Consider the following 17,138-nt stretch of genomic DNA (forward strand, 5'->3'; position numbering starts at 1 on the left):
GCTGGCCTTGAACTCACAGCGATCCACCTATTGTATTTTAAAATAGCCTTAGTTAACCTGGGGCAGGGAAGATATTAATCCTCTAAACTACTTCCCATAGTGGGGCAGGTACGGGATCCCTGCTCCAATCCCATGCCATCTGTTTCTAATAATGTCTATCAAGCTACCTCCCATCCATAATCCCAAATACTTGCTAATGTTCTTCATCTGGGCCAAATCTCCATCCACACTGGCCATGTGCTTCTCCTCCACCTAACTGCGGTGGCCTTCCTTCCTCTCCTCTTTTCTCCTTGGGTCTCTCCTCTTCCCAAGATTCTCTGTGTCTCCCCCAGCCCCGGAACCTTAGCCACGTCTATTCCATTTGCCCTGCCCAGGTGTGATGGCCTTTTATTGGTCAAACAGGTTAGGCTCTTAGGCAAGGTGGGTCACTGAGACAGCAAGCAGTAATTAGCATCAAAATATCCCCAACCTCCAACAAATCCCACCCTCTGAAATAGGAATTACTTATCTGGAGTGTGACCTGTGGATTCCAGTGGATCTCCTGAAGCTTACAAGAGTCTTTTCAAGTTAGACAACTTAAAATCTGATTAATGTTAAAGCTCTGAACAGTCTAGATACAACAGCAGTATAGGGGGGAAGAATTTTTATGTACCTTAAACCACTTTCACCGCTAGAAGCTGGGGTCTCTGTCACATTAAGCTTTTTTTAATTAAGCATTTAAATGTACTTATTCTATAGATTCTCTGACAGGTTTGAGGACCATCATCTATGAAGGATAGCTGATCTAAACAAATGGTAGCTCCAGGTGAGGAGGGTGGGGCAGTCTTCAGGAATGCCTTGGAGGGCAGGGTTGGAGAGAGGGGATGAAATTTATCTGACAATGTGGGAAGCTGGGAATCGGGGATGGGGGGGGGGGGGCGATGAGAGAACACATTAAAAAAAAAACTGAGCAGATGCAGTTTGGAAGAAAAATAAATCATACAGATAGATACCCAGTGGCAATCCTGTCTCTCAGCTTTCGCCAAATCACAAGACTATGGGAAGTGGCGTCCCAATTCTATATCCTGTGATTGCTTAAATTTGTGAGGTAAATCCATGAACAGATGTCTCTGGAACATGAGATTACCTCAAAACAAAGGCCTGGCTTTGTTCCAGAGCACACGCTCTTGCATGGCCTTGCGTGGCCACATCTTCACAGAGTCAAATCCAGAGAGGCCGTGGGTTCCCCCAAAAGACAATGATGAGGTATAGGGAGCGGCCCCACGAGTCCCGCCTGATTGGCTGTGTGGAGCTCAACTCCTCTTCCCCTTCCTCCCCTTCCCCGCCGCCCCTCCCCGCCTCCCCAGTCACAGGCACAAGATGATTGGTTAAATAAACAATATGAACTAAATGGTGACGAAGCTACAATATATAACTGCAGGTTTATTAGAAGCGGCACAGGACGGGGAAGGGAAGGGGAAGTGTGTCCTGGAGGTGGGGGTAGGGGAAGGGAAGAAGGGAAGAAGAGAGATGGAAGGGGGGAAGAGAAGAAAGAGAGCAAGAGAGAGACCAAAATGTTTGGGTTTATACAGTGAATCTTCAAGAGAGGGGAAGCCCCGCCCCTAGGTAGAGGGCAGGCCATGCCGGCCACGTCCTGCAGCAGGTCCTAACAGGATCTTATTATAGATGGTTGTGAGCCATCATGTGGTTGCTAGGAACTAAACTCAGGACCTCTGGAAGAGCAGCCAGTTCTCTTAACCTCTGAGCCTCCTCTCCAGCCCGCCCACATGATTCTTAAAGAAGCCCAAAAACGGCTAGGAAATTTGTAGATTTCACTTATAGGACATAATATTGTACCCTTATTATAAGATTAATTTTAATTTCAGTATGTAAATAATATTACTTAATATGTAAGTAAATCAACAATTGTTCAAAATATAAGCTCTCAATACTCATGACTTAGGCATGTGCCCCAACCACTATAAAACTCAGGTTATTGTTAAAAAGTACCTTCCCCTCTTTCTTGACGCTAAATTCAGGCTCCTGAAGGTCTTTCATAATTTCTGCTTTGAGAGCTGGTGGTGCTGTTTTGCTAAAGTTGCAAGTTTCTGTCAAAAAATCCCAAAGCAGGTCTCCATTTTCGTTACCATCAGTAAAACAGTCTGTTATGTCCATGGTGGACAAAAGGTCATGGCACTCATACTTAATACCCAGGTCATCCAGGATCTGGACAACATCAGAGGATGTGACATACTGGCAGAGGTCATCTCTGGGTAGGCGGGGTCCATACTTTCTCCAAAGTTTGTCCCAGCCACTGGTTCCTATGAAAAAACAAAAACAAAAACCAAAAAAGAAAGTTCACGTTTTCTTTCTTTCTTTCTTTCTTTCTTTCTTTCTTTCTTTCTTTCTTTTTTTTTCTTTCATTTAGCTTCTCCCAGTCAGTATTCTAGACATTTAGAGTAAAGCAGCAAACAAAATTATATTCAGACCATTTGTAGAACTTAATTCAAATAGCATAACAAAACCAGGGAGAAGATTAAACAAGTAACTCAATATATATCATATGATATAAAGTGTTAAGCGAAAAACAGAGTAAGGAATAAGGCTGGCCAAAGACATTTAAACACTGCTGTTTTACCTTTGGCGATCACAGAGACTGCTTAATATAGTAACCCTCAGACACAATTGCAATTGCAGTCTGACAGCAAGCAGGGCGCCATCACAGGGAAGGCTGCTCCACACGGAGTGACCAACCATAGAGGATTCGAGGCAAATGCAAGGCCCATTTAAGAACTGACCAGCTAGCCAAGAAACTTGGAGTTGAGTGAGCAGCGGGGAGACGTGAAAAACATATCAATGAGATATCGTAGCATAGAATATTCTTCAGCTAAAACAAAATTCAAGCCATTTATACTTCCTTTTTATTTCATTTCTCATGCTGATAATCATAAAAGTCTGCCAGTTAGCACAAAGTGAGTATTTATTGAGTTAAAGGTAATCTATAATAGAAATATAGGAAAACAGAACATATAAGGTCTATTATAGTACACTGACCACTAAATGACCCGATTTTATTTATTTCAACCTGTCTTTCTTGTCCTAATTAGTTTTATTTGTTTAACCTACATTGTTTTGTCTGCATATGTAGGATATATGCACATGAGAATGTTTGTTTGTTTGTTTTCCACTGAACCTTATATTTCAATGTAAACATGTCTGCAAATACACAGAGTTCCTGTATTTTATATGTAGTCATTATTAAATGAATCATATTCTCCTCTTTTGGGAGGATTTTAGAACCTCATAGTTCTGGCATCATAAAATACAAATAAACAACTACTCAGTTCAATTCAAACACATGTTGGCCATTTTTCTGTGAGGCCGGGGCTTATACAAAGAGATAGTAATAGACTGAAAGGCAAAGGCAGTGCCCTTTGCTTTCCTGATTTCATAAGAGCCTCTGATGTGAAACAGCAGCAAAGTCTCAGGGCAGAGAGTAGGGAGGGGGTTGCTCAAGATACTTTGAATAAAAACTAATGCCATTTACTCTACAGTTTTACTTGTTATGTGTGAGAGAGTGTGCCTGGGAAAACTAGGAACAGGCTAGTTAACTAAATCAATGCAAAATGACCAACGTATTTGGCAGTAATATTTCTTTTCTCAGGTTGAATATCTTACTTAAATGCAAATCAAACTACTTAAAAAGGTGATTTTTTTGATATTTTTAATTTACCATTATTTAGTTAATATTTCTGACAAATATTAGCAAGTTTCTGAAATATTTTTCTAAGTTTGCCCAGTGGTTACTTTAAGAAGCTAATGTGACATTTCTTCTCTGTGGTAAAACATTCTTCCAGGAAACAGTAACTTTGACAATAGGAAGAACCTACCTGAGTTCCAGTAAAATAAATGAATCATTCTATAGGTATGTAATAAAAGCTATAATGAACTGTGTTGCTGATGGCTTTAGAAGTGCACATTAATACAATACTAGTACGCATAATAGCATCCAAAATATTTAAAATTTTATTTACTTATTAGTAAATCTCAAAGTGGGGGGAAAGACATTCAAGTGGCATTAAAAGATGTAAATGCAATCAATGTACTTGCTGGTTCTCATCTTAAAAATAGCGTCACTTGAACTTTGTGCTCTATAAGACTGGGCCTGTGCAGATTGGTTTCTGTCAACTTGACACAACTCTAGACACAGCTTGGAAGAGGGATTTCCTCTATCAGATGAGCCTGTGAGCATATTTGAAGGGTATGTATATATAAAATATATATATGTATATATATATATTTTAAATTCTGAATTAATGTAGGTGAGCCCAGTGTGAACTGAGCCATGAATAGGCAGGCAGACCTGGAAGCAAGCCAGTAAGCAACATTCCTCCACTGTCTTATCTCCGCTGCAGTTCCTACCTCTAGGTGCCTCCTTGGAGTTCTTGCCTTGACTTCTTTCAATGATGGACTGTGCCCTATAAGCCGAATAAACTTTCTTCTCTCCAAGTTTGTCTTGGTCAGGGTTTTATCCCAGTAACAGATGCAGCTGCATATATATATACAAGGCAAAGACTTTCTTTTCTTTTTTTGTAAGGTTTTGTTATATTTTCAATTGTGTGCGTGTGTGTGCGTGTGTGTGTGTGTGTGTGTGTGTGTGTGTGTGTGTGTGTGTAAGCATGCACACATGTGCATGTGTATGGATGTGTACATGAATTAAGCTGAAATTACAGGTAGTTGTGAGCTGCCCAAAGGAACCGGGGGGAAAATTCTAGTCCTCTACAAAAGCAATATGTACTCTTAACCAGCGAGCCATCTAATTCCTGTAAGGATGTTTTCTGAGTACATGGAAGCAAAAAGATTAGAGAACACTATCGTGTCCTCTAGATCGAATACTGTTGTGAATGACATTTCTACTGAACTAAAAATTAATCTAAAATGAATTTCATAAGAAAGACAAAACATACTAACTTTACCTAAACACACGAATCTATGCATATGTTCACAATTGTTATTTTCAAATCATGGCTGATTGAAATGGCTTACCTGACACAAGAATAATGAGAATTTTAGCGTTGGCAGCTAAGAGACCATGGAAGAACCTCAGGGTAGCTGGGATGTCCTTTACGTAATACAGCATCTAGGTAGGAGGGAAAAAGAAATGAGATGCTTCCCTACACTGTTTTGGACTAAATGGTTTGTATACTTGTTGTTTAGACTAGATATTCAGTGGAAGTTGTGATTTTTTTTTACATTGAGTGAATTTTTATTAGGCAAAATCTTTAAATGTTTAAAGGTTAAAGATGTTCATGTGTGAGAACAATGCAACATTTGGGGAAGGACAAATATGCCATGTGCCCAACTGAGGTGGTCCCTGCAGGCACTCAGGCAGAGACGTGAACTCTCAAAGAGATAAGAATGAAAACTCGGTGCAAACTGATTTCCTCAATCTGGATGAGACTTCAGGGCATCTAATAACAGTTAGTTTATTCCCAATGTAAACCCAGTATAACTTGGAAAAAAATTTCCTGGTGTAATACAATCCCCGGTGCACAAGGAAATGTAATTACATCTAAGCATTCAAAGTATCTGTCATTTCTTCCAAAAAGAAGCTACCACAGGTAGCCTATCTGTAGATACCTTAAGGGCCTAAGAATCTGGCCTGGTCTGGATCACACAGATAGCATAGAGGTCATGTAGGCCATTAGCCACCTCTGGTGTGGTAGTTTAAACAAGCATGGCTCCATAGCCTCATATCCCTGAATGCTCAAGGAGTGGGACTATTTGTTGGAGTGGATGTGACCTTGTTTGAGGAAGTATGTCTCTCAGGGTGGGCTTCAAGGTTTCAAAAACTCAAGCAAAGCCAAGTCTCTATCTCTCTCCCTCCCCAAATTTCCCTCCCTCCCTCTGTTCCTTCCTCCCGGCTGCCTGCAGGAGCAGAAACAGAACACTTCAAGCTACTTCTCCAGGACTGAATCTGCCTGCACGCTGCCATGCTTCCCGCCATGATGACAATGGACTAAACCTCTGAAACTGTAAAGGAGGTCCAATTAAATGCTTTCCTTTGTAAGGGTTGCCATGGTCAAGGTTTCTCTTTACAGCAATGGAAGCCTGACTGAGAAAAAAAGTTAGTTGGTACCGGGGAAAGAAGTATTGCTGTGATAAGCATGACCATGCTGCTTGTTGGAAGAATGTAGATTTGTGGGCTTGGGATTAGGAAAGTAGTTGAATGCTTTAGCATGGCTTAATGGGCCAAGCTAGTAGGAACGTGGAAAACAGTGGTACTCAGCAATATAGATTATGACAGCCAGCTCAAGAGTTTTCAAAGGAGAAGGATATTAGCAAATGACCTAGAAACTGATCTTGTGATATTTTGATGAAGAATGTGGTTGTTTTCTGCCCTTGTCCAAAAAAAAAAAAAAAAAAAAAAAAAAAAAAAATCTGCCTGAGGCTAAATTGAAGAGTATTAGCTTAACAGCTTTAGCAGAGGAGATTTCAAGATAGCCTAGTATTGACTGTGTTGCTTGGTTATTAGTGGCCACTATTAGTCAGATCTATGATGAAAACAAGCAAGCTGAGCAAGGGAAAAAAAAATATAGTTTGAGGAGAAAAAGAGCACTAAGAAGTGTAAGGACAGTAGGTCCATTGCTCAAGGAGATAATATGTTAAAAGAAAATCCTGATTCTAAATGGAACGGAGTGGTGACCTGAGGGCAAGACTCCACCAAGCAAAGTGTCCAACTTGTGGAAAGGAATTAGAAAAAAGCTTAGGCAATGAAAGAAACCACCAAAAATGGAAATCTGGTGTTTAAAAATGTATTTTAATGAGAGGGCCATGTTCTAGCTCCAGCAAGCAGAAGAACTTGACAGTTTGGGCCATGTACTTCTGGCTTTTAAAGTCAAGAATTCAACAAAGAGGTTGTAGATTCTCCTTCCATGACTAAGTAAAGCCACCAAAGCCAGGCATGTGTCAGGGGTGTCCCTTCATGGAGGCCTAGAAGCTGTGGAAATGAAGCCTGGATGTTGGGATGCCAGAGTCATGGTGCGCATGCCAAGGAGAATTGCTAAACGGGTATGGACACAGCCCAAGAAAAAGAAGTATGTTGCAATCAACAAAGCTGAAAAGAGTTGGAGATCTGAAGAATATTGCAACATCAGACATGAAGGTACAGAGTTTGGAGTTTGCCCTGCTGGGTTTTAGTCTTGTTTTGATCCTTTCCTCTCCCCTGCTATGTTCCCTTTCCTCCATTTTGGAATAGTAATGCATATTCTGAGCCACTGTGTGTTGGAAGTATGTCATCTGCTCTTCCATTTTGACTTTATAGGAGATTACAATTAAGAGATTGCCATAAATCTCAGAAGAGACTTTTTAGACTTAGAGCTTTTAAAACAGGGTTGAGACCATTATGGACTATGGGGATTATTGAAGTTAAACTGAATGCATTTTGCATTATGATATAGCTACAAACATATGAGGGCAAAGGAATGGGATGTGTTTGTTTGAATAAAAATGGCCCCCATAGAACTATATATTTGAAGCTTTCCTTTATAAGAGTTGTCATGGTCACGGTGTCTCTAAAAGCAAGAGAACACTAGGACACACAGACAGAGGGTAAAAGAATAATTTTCAGTGGGCTCTTTTCTTTAAAAGTATGAAAGTGTGAAAGGATGAAGTTAAGGAGTGCCTCACCAGGGGCAGGTTACAGAAGAAGGAGAGGAAGACCAGGAAACACTTGCATGAGGGTAATAAACGCATCTAATAGTGTGTGATTGCTGAACACACTACATGCTTCCTGACACATAAAAGATTTGTTTTCTAAGGAAGTACAGGCTTAGGATGGCTTGAATATGCTGGATTTAGACTCATTCTTTTTTCTTTTCTGGCTTCTTATAACTGTGCTCCTTTGGAGTCTCTGTGGTTATGGACCATGCGAAGGAAGAGTTTTGTTGTTCATTAAATGTTCTACACAAAGTAAGACCATTACCTAATACTAATCAACTTCCAACACTGATGTACTCTTTAGTATCCAGAAGTTTCAGTGATGCTGAGAATTGAAGCCTCATACCATTTACTCAATAATCTCTGCTTATTAGTCCATTGCTGCTGAGTCATGGAACGAAAGTCCTTTTAAAAATGACTGGGCCACATAAGTAACATATCGTTGACCTAATATTATAAAACATGTCCCTTCTATTATATACACAATATCAAAAATGCCTATTAATAGGAAAACCAAGAGGATTCAAAAATGCATATAAACACACAAACATACAAATATACTGGTCACCTTATACCAACGAAGCCATTGAAAACTTGCTAGAATATACTATCATTCTACAATTCTGAACAACTTTCCTTCTATATTTAGGAGGATATTTTTATTTACCAACATGTTCTCTGAGACAAAAAAGTGTTCACTTATAAAACTAGAAACCAAAAGCTTTTCATTTTAAAACATTAAAGTATGCATTCACCACGCAAATTTGTGAAAAACATCTTTTATGGCAGCAATTGTAAGACTGTTTCTTACCTGAATCATATGAATGAAGTCCCACTTTTGAGGCTCTTCTTCCAGCACACGTTTTTGATATTCAGATGATGTCTCCTTGTGCCAAGCAAATTCTATGTTCTCTATGTTCGTTGTCTTGGCTACAAGCTCTAAAATACCCAAAAAAAAAGTGGCCTATAATCAATTTTAATTTAATTGATTATACATATGGAACCCATTTTCATTTAAAACTTTAATGCAATGAATGTTGTAGGACTATGATGGCTAACCTCTGTTGTCAACTTGACTACTTCTGGAATCAACTAAAATCTAAGAAGCTGAGTACAGAGGCTGGAGAGATAGCTGAGTGGTTAAGAGCACTGGCTGTTCTTCCAAAGGACCCAGGTTTAATTCCCAGCACCCATATGGTACCTCACAACTGATTGTAACTTCAATATCTGACACCTTCACACATGTATACATGCAGGGAAAACAGTAATACACACAAAATAAATAAACTGTTTTTTAAAAAGAAGCTGAGCGTAGCTGCGGGAGGTTTTCTTGATTGGATCATTTGATGTGGAAAGACCCATCCTAAACTCAAATCATTTGAAGTCAGAATGGGCCTAAGAGTCTAAGGCCACACTGTCTGGTGGCAGCCCACATCCTTGTAAAAAAGGAAGTGTTTTGCTTTTGGCCTGCTTGTGTTAACCCTCGCTGGCAAGTTCATCTATCCTGCTGCTGAGGCGTTCCTTTAATTTTATGACCTTATAAGTAACCTACTTCTTTGGGGTTCAAGTATTCGCTGTCAGTAGTTTCAGATGCTTCATTCCTGCCTTAAAGATTTTTTTCACCATATAAATTTACCAAGGGGGCTGGAGAGATAGCTCAGAGGTTAAGGGCACTGACTGCTCTTCCAGAGGTCCTGAGTTCAATTCCCAGCAACCACATGTGGCTTACAACCATCTATAATGAAATCTGCTGCCCTCTGCTGATGTTCAGGTGTACATGCAGGCAAAAGATTGTATATATAATAAATTAATTAATTAAAAATAAATAAATAAATTTACCAAATGCATAATACTCAGTGAGCTATTAGCCATTTGAGACTAAAGAAGCCACAAAACAAATAAAATGAGACAATACACCCCTGAAAATAGAATTTAACACATACCTTTGTACTTGACAATTTGTTCAGCACTTGGCTCAACAACTTCATTTTTTATGCAGATTCCCGGGTATCGAGCCTGGACTTTGGAAAGAATCTGAAGGTCCATTTCACCTAGGAGGTAAATAAATAGGACAGGGTACACTGAGTATAGTCATTAAGAACAACTTCAGCTGATTTACTTTTTGACTTATATTTACACAGATTTTCAAAAAGATTAATTTTGAATATTTGCCAATTGAAGGATATATTTAAGCCAGACATATTAAAATATTAGAAAAGTACAACTTAGAACTGATAACTAATCTAGTCCAGAGAAGCATTTAAGTATTTCAAGTAAAAAGACAAACGATATACATGCAGAATACAAAAGTCTGTCAGACATTTCTTTCCAAACACCACGCCAAGTACCAAGTGCTCTCTTCGAAATACCGTTGCTGGGCTATCTGAGGGTGGTAGGAGTACTTGCTGATCAAAGCTAAGGCCTTGAGGTCAATCTCCAGAACCCATAGTGGAAAGAGAAAAGCCACTCCTCAAAATTGTCTCTGAACACCTCCTTTTGTACACACACACACACACACACACACACACACACACACACACACATTGGCGTAATGTTCTTGTGAACTGTGTACAGTTTACCCTGTTCATTCAAATGTTGATTTCTCCACCCCCACTCTCTGGTTTCAATCAGGACATCGCATTGTGATGTTTATTCTAAGTATTTCCTGTCTCTAGTTTGTGTGAACATGTCACCATTTGGTCTCTGTGTTGTCAATAAAACCAACTAGCCAATGCTGAGCAATAACATAGAGTAAGGTGGGACATCCTGATCCAGTGATGGGAGGAGAAAGGGGAGGAAGGGAGGATGGAGCCAAGGGGAGAAGACCAGACACCAGGAGAAATGAACCAGGCCTAGGAGATGAATTAAAAGTATGAAGTGGGAAAACTGAATAGGAGGAAACTATACTAGCACGGAGGTTTAGCATGGAGTAATTATTGCACGGCAGTATGCTATGGGCTAATTAAATGTATACTGGACTCTCTGTGTAGTTGTTTGCGTATAAAGCTGGCTAAGGAGTAGCCACCGATTTCACTAAAATAATAATTCAATATTAAATATTAATAATCAATCCACACACAAACCCAGCCAACCAACTGAGGCCCTTATGTCTTTTCCTAGCCTGGCATCCTCTACGTCTTGCTCATCACTCTTTTACCTCCCATAGGTCCTAATACTGTGCCATACGCTTTTGCCGCCTATTATGGCTAACTTTGGGAATGTCCTGTTAATGGCGTTCACACCAAAACAAGCTAAGGTAATTTTCACATCTTGCCAAGAGACATCCACACTTTAACGAAGGTTAGCATGCAACCTAATTAAATAAAAGTATGAGACTCAGTTTGAATTGTCTGAGCAATAGGGAGAAAAGAAATGGTTTTTTTTGGACAGAGGGGTTCAAAGAAAAAGAATAAAGAACGAAGACCATTTATTCCGCGCCATCTATTTCACATTGCGCTTTACAGTCATTTTACCATTTAGCCGTCACAAGGAACGAATTAGGTGTTGCTGTTGTTGCTGTTGTTTACTATGACGGCTGTTGCTGTTTTATGGTGAGCTAAATGAAGTTTAGGGTTGTCTTAGTCAGGTTTTTTATTGCTGTGATAGATCACCATGACCAAAAGCAACTTGGGGAGGAGAGGGTTTGTTTCACCTCACATAACTTGTGAATCCGTTACTAAGGAAAGCCAGGTCAGGAACCTGGAAAAAGGAAGTGGCACGGAAGCCATAGCAGTGTTGATTACTAGCTTGGTCCTTACATCATGTTCAGCTTACTTTCCTATAGGACCTAGGCAGGGGTAGCATTGCCCAGGGAGCCGTATTCTCCCACCCCCTAGAGCCATCATCAAAAAAAAAAGAAAATACCACACAGACTTGCTAACAGGCCAATCTGGTGGAGGCATTTTCCTCAACTGAAGTCTTCTCTTCACAAATGACAGTAGCTAATGTCAAGCCAACATAACACTGCAGTCTTGCTGCCATCTTAACTAAAAGGCTGAGGATGGTTCCTAAACCCCTATATAGGAGCCGGTAAAAGTAGTCTTAAACTCTTTAACACCCATGAGGAGCCTTCCCTCCAGGCCTTAGCCACTGGCCTGAGGTGAGGAAACTGAGGTCTGCAATGCCCGCTCCTGCTGCGGTCCAGCCTGAGTCAGCTCTGCCAGGGACCCTTTTCAGATGCAGCCAAAAAGGAAATACTAGTCCCACAGCTTCTGCAGCCAGAAGGGGGACACCGATCCCTGTTGGCAATTTGGCGTATAGATGTCAAAATGCTCCCATTCAGGCTTGTCCTCTGTGCCCAGCCACTGGAGGTTCAACCAGCACAAGAGCTATAGACAGCTCCAGCCTTCCAGCTCCTTGACCTGGTAGAGTACAGATGGCTTCTAGATTCAGCAGCCTCGCCAAACCCAGGGTAACACTGCAGGTCTATTTTAATCTCATACCCGGGCCACACAGTCACATTGCCAACTTCTATCATGGGAGGCTTCGGCTACCTTCCCTGTCCTCTTCATGTGCAGGAGACCCAACTCTAACTGTCAGGTCTAGATACAGTCTACTTTGTTACCAGACTTCCTTTCACCGTTCTTTTAGCTGAAGGACGGTGACTCTTCATAGCGATTTCACCTATCAGATGTTTAAATTAAAAAAGAGAGCTGTTAAGAAAGTATCAGAGGGTCTAAAAAGGCATTTTAAAGGCAAGTAATGAATGTTAGAAGGTCTAAGAAGGTGTTTTAAGTTGATAAATGCAAGATATAAAGGTCATCATGTCTAAAAGGATATTGTATTTCTTCCTGTTGCTAAGCTATTGTTGTATTAACTGCTCAGAGTGTTGACACTGATCAATTGAACTCTGATTTATTAGTCTAACTATGGTAAAACATTCCGCTATACAATCCCATCATAGTTCCAAGTTCAGAATTTTAAATTTCCCTTTGTTTTGTCTTTCTCCTTAAGCTGTCTCTCATTGTGCTAAAATTATATGCCTCCAGTCTTCTGCACAGAGGGAAGAAGCCTCTCTTTCATGATGGGTACTAATGCTGAAATCAAGATCAAGTGAGCCTTTTTCCCTGCGGACACAGAAGGTTTCTGTCCTCCCCACGTTACTCTTCCACAGACGTCAGAAAGGCTTGTGCCATTCCTAAGCTCACCTCAAAGAGCATTCATGCTTTTAACAAAACAAAGTTTTTTTCCCAAGCCTCTATTGTGCTGTATGTCTTCTGCCTTTTCCTACACTGTGTTTCACTGCAGATTACAATGATGATGCTGACATGTCTAAGATGTATCTCCTCTTATGAACTTAAAAAGATTCTTGTAGCCGGGCGTGGTGGTGCACGCCTTTAATCCCAGCGCTCGGGAGGCAGAGGCAGGAGGATCTGAGTTCAAGGCCAGCCTGGTCTACAAAGTGAGTCCAGGACAGCCAAGGCTCCACAGAGAAACCCTGTCTCAGAAAAAAAAGAAGAAGAAGAAGAAGAAGAAGAAGAAGAAGAAGAAGAAGAAGAAGAAGAAGAAGAAGAAGAAGAAGAAGATTCTTGTAAGCTACAGGAAACCTACCTCTCAGGTCAAATGGAATCCAGATAAGTACTATCAATCAGCAGACCTCAGACACAATCTGTTCCACCGCCGCCGCCACCACCACCGCCGCTGCTATTAGGCCTCTGAAAAATTCTAATGCCTTAGGTGGCTGTGCTGGCAGCCAGCTCAGCTGTGTTGCTGCTCTCTTTCAGTCGCTGTCCAGCACTGATGAATTGATGTAACAGTCTGTGCACCTGTCTTTTGAGTCACTACTGTTTCTGGGGACGCCCTAATGGATTACAGAATTCACCTCCTCATGAGAAACAGTCCATCTGCTGCTTCTCCAGGCTCCTCTGGGGATGCCTTCTGAGAATGTCAAGTTCCTATGTCCACATTAAGGGCTTCTAAGCTTACACGCCTCTGCAACCAAACTTGGACAAATCCAAAACTCAACCATTTTAATTACTGCCAGCAATCAAGTAAAATGGAAGGAAGTGCCTCATGGTCAAATCTTCTCTTTGCTCTCCCAAAAAATTTCAAGCATTGTCTCTTTCCTTATTTTCAAGCCTTTTCCCTTTGCTCTCCCAAGAGTTTCAAATGTACACCTAAAGGGAATTTTCTCCTTAACTAACTTTGTCTTCTGCCCACACATATGTTCCAGTATCCTACCCACAGTTGCTCCAATCCAACTTCACAGATCGTGTCAGCTGGACCTGCATTGCCCTTCCCAGCTGCAAATGTTCTCAGACCCTGGGCAACAGATGCAACAGCCTGCTCTTCCAGGACCTGGCCAACATCTCAGCCTTTTAATCCCCTTTCACTGCCCAACTGTCAGCAGGGAGCAGTCAAAGACATTCATTACTTCACCCCGTATCCATTTGCAAAAGGCTGAAATGCCGTGCTCCAGACCTGGGACAAACAGCTCCAGGTTCTCCCAGCACTCCTTGGTCCCTATCTGCTGCAGGACTTGGCTGACATAGCCTGCCCTCTACCCTGAACTTTCAGGACAGAGCTTTTCCCTCCCCTTCACTATGTAATCTGGATATTTTATTGATATTGGGTTTTTCTCTCTCTCCTTTCCCCTTACATGGCAGCCAAAAGCGGTTTCCAATGAACCTACATTATATATTTTAACTTACATAAAAACAAGCCAATGTTCCTCATCTTTTAATTATACGAAAAAGGGGGAATGTTAGGATTCTGCTCCAGTCTGCCTACCTGTGATGTCATTGCCTACCTGACATGGCCCTACCCAAGATTATAAAAGGCCAAACTCTCTCCTGGCTCTCTCTTACTTCTCTCTCTCCCTCCCTCTCTCTCTCTCTCTCTCTCTCATATCCCCCTCCCCCCTTTCCTTCTCTCCCCATGCTCATTTAATAAACCTCATCTAATATCCGTTGCCTGGCATCTTATCTTCTTATTTTTAATTATTAAAATCATGACCTCCTACCAACCTTTCCCAAAGTCCTCTTAGGCCACACCCCCTCGCCTGAAGAGGCGGAGCTCAAGGGTAACCTCCCTCTACAAAGTCCTACATCATTTGTTCATGTATGACCACTTAAGGGTTTATTGAACACGGGCTAAGATGCTTTATCTGAAATGTCTAGCTTGATCTTGAGTGGAAGTTCCACCATGTTATTACCAACCACAAAGGCAATCCGAATATTTTAACATGCCTAAAGTTTAAGACACGCTGATCTAAATCTAAATAATGTGTTCTTTAACCTCCTTCATACTAAGAACTAAGGAGCTATCAAATCCTACAAAGGCACTGAGAGGAGTTTACTCTTCTTTAAAGAAGAAGATGTTTAAAAGAAATGAAAGAAAAAAGAGGAACTGGCAAGAGGAACTGGAGGCTAATTTTTAAAAAAGAGAGAGATCCCAACTTGCCCAAGAGACTAGAGAAGGAAAGTTAAATTTAAAAAAAAAAAAATCAATTATAAAGATAACAAATTCAGCATTGAAAGAAACAACTGACATGTCACGATATTCCCTTCTGCGGCCTGATGAGATCCTCTGCTAGGATGGATCCAAATACGTTAGAGCTTTCCAAGTGGCAGATCATACCTCACTCAGTGCTAGGCAGGTACAAAGTACTTGTTCCTCCCGGGACACTCAGAGAGCGTGATGCAATCCTTTAACAGTAATTGCAGTGTGGGAAACCAGCCAAGTAGCCTCTCAGGAATCAGAAAATACTTTCATTTTATGCCTTTTGTCTTACTTGGTGATAGTCTCTCCTTTTTTCCTGTCTCAATATCTTCATTTTTAACCAGGTATTAATATTGTTTTGAAAATATCTTTTAAAAATAATGATTTTTATAAATTTACCAATAAAATAGAAAAAAAACTTGAATAGTTGCACAACACAATAAGATTTCAAAAGTTATCACAATTTTAATTATCTTAACTACTTCCTCTTACACATTCAAATTCTTCCTGTACTGGACGATAAATAACTTCCCACACTACACAGTCATTACCTGAATTCCTGGGCCACGTAGGTAGCCTTATGTGATAGAAGGGGCTAGCAAGTTCACCTAGACCTACTTGTAAACTCGCTGACCCCCTGAAGGCCAAATAATTTTTTTTTTCCCGTCCTTAAAATATAACCCAGAAACTTCGCTATGCTAGGCCAGTGCTTTGCCACATATCCTGTGCTGTTGTGTTGAGGGTTTGGTTTCAACATGACCTTTGATGGAATGCAAACACTTAAACCATCACATATGTAAAGAGTGATCCTAAATATACCTTGGACTCTGAATGAGCATGGATATGCCCACGAAGGTTGATGACTTTTAACAAGTATATAACTGGCTGGAGGACATTGATATTAGAGAGAAGCATGTGGATAACCAGTGAACTCACTCTCGTTTTATAAATATTTAAATTCTTTAGCAAGTGATTTGAAGAGGTAAATGGATAAAATGTGCAGGACCTTTAATTGGGGTTTTGGCAAGGAGGTCCATACAGAAGGATAAAGAGAAAAGAGGGTATAATATCAGTAATAAAGTCTGAGAAGGCAATACGAATCATATTAATACTTATTTATCTAAAATTACATTATATATGTATGTATGTAGTGTGTGTGTGTGTGTGTGTGTGTGTGTTTTAATGGATTATCCTACTTGGTTGATCATGCTCCTAGCAAAAGCCTTATACTAACAAAAACACCAGACATGAGAAAGCTCTTTTCAAGAGCTCTAACAATACAGTCCAGCTGGGTGGTGGTGGCACATGTCTTTAATCCCAGTACTTGGAAAACAGAGGCAGGCAGCTCTCTGTGAGTTCAAGACCAGCCTGATCTATGGAGAGAGTTCCAGGATAGCCAGGAATACACAGAGTAACCCTGTCTCTAAAAGAAAAATAAGGACTATAGCCCATTGCTATTGCCTTTGTTTGCCTTCCAGACTACTGCTAAAGACACCACATGCTTCAAAAGGCCTGGAGGACTTGAGCAGGATCTGAATTGACAGCCTCTTCTTTGGACTGGAGAGATGGCTCAGAGGTTAAGAGCACTGTCTGTTCTTCCAGAGGTCCTGAGTTCAATTCTCAGCAACGACATGATGGCTCACAACCATCTGTAATGTGGTTTGGTGCCCTCTTCTGGCCTGCAGGTGTATATGCAGACACAGTATTGTATACATAGTAAGTAAATAAATCTTTAAAGCATTTTTAAGGAAAAGAAAAAAGATGAGGACTCGCTTTCACAGTACCCAAAAGATTTCAAGGGAAGGAAACAACCAATAGTCTTACCGAGCTGTAACACCTAGGAGCCATAACAATGACCAGAATGGCACAATATTCATAAAGGGGCGGTGGTGGCGCACATCTCAGCAGTAACCAATAGCTCTCTAATTGGACGTAAAGCCTGTTCAACAGAAAAGAAACTTGGCCAACTAACCAAGGCTAGTGTGATCATGGATCCTAAA

At 40.7% G+C, this 17,138-nt stretch overlaps 1 protein-coding gene across 1 annotated transcript in view; it reads right to left on the reverse strand.

The window, feature by feature from the left end:
- Window positions 1–1,545: 1,545 nt before the first annotated feature.
- Hnmt (histamine N-methyltransferase) overlaps window positions 1,546–17,138 on the reverse strand; it is a 32,219-nt gene continuing 16,626 nt past the window's right edge. The window contains exons 3-6 of the mRNA XM_051167014.1: window positions 9,642–9,749; window positions 8,510–8,637; window positions 5,026–5,119; window positions 1,546–2,300 (exon numbers count right to left, since the gene is read on the reverse strand). Of these exons, the coding sequence (XP_051022971.1) occupies window positions 1,939–2,300; window positions 5,026–5,119; window positions 8,510–8,637; window positions 9,642–9,749 (692 nt within the window). The 3' untranslated portion in view covers window positions 1,546–1,938. The remainder of the gene's footprint in view (window positions 2,301–5,025; window positions 5,120–8,509; window positions 8,638–9,641; window positions 9,750–17,138) is intronic.

This window comes from Acomys russatus, chromosome 24 (assembly GCF_903995435.1).
Source record: "Acomys russatus chromosome 24, mAcoRus1.1, whole genome shotgun sequence".
Taxonomy (NCBI): domain Eukaryota; kingdom Metazoa; phylum Chordata; class Mammalia; order Rodentia; family Muridae; genus Acomys; species Acomys russatus.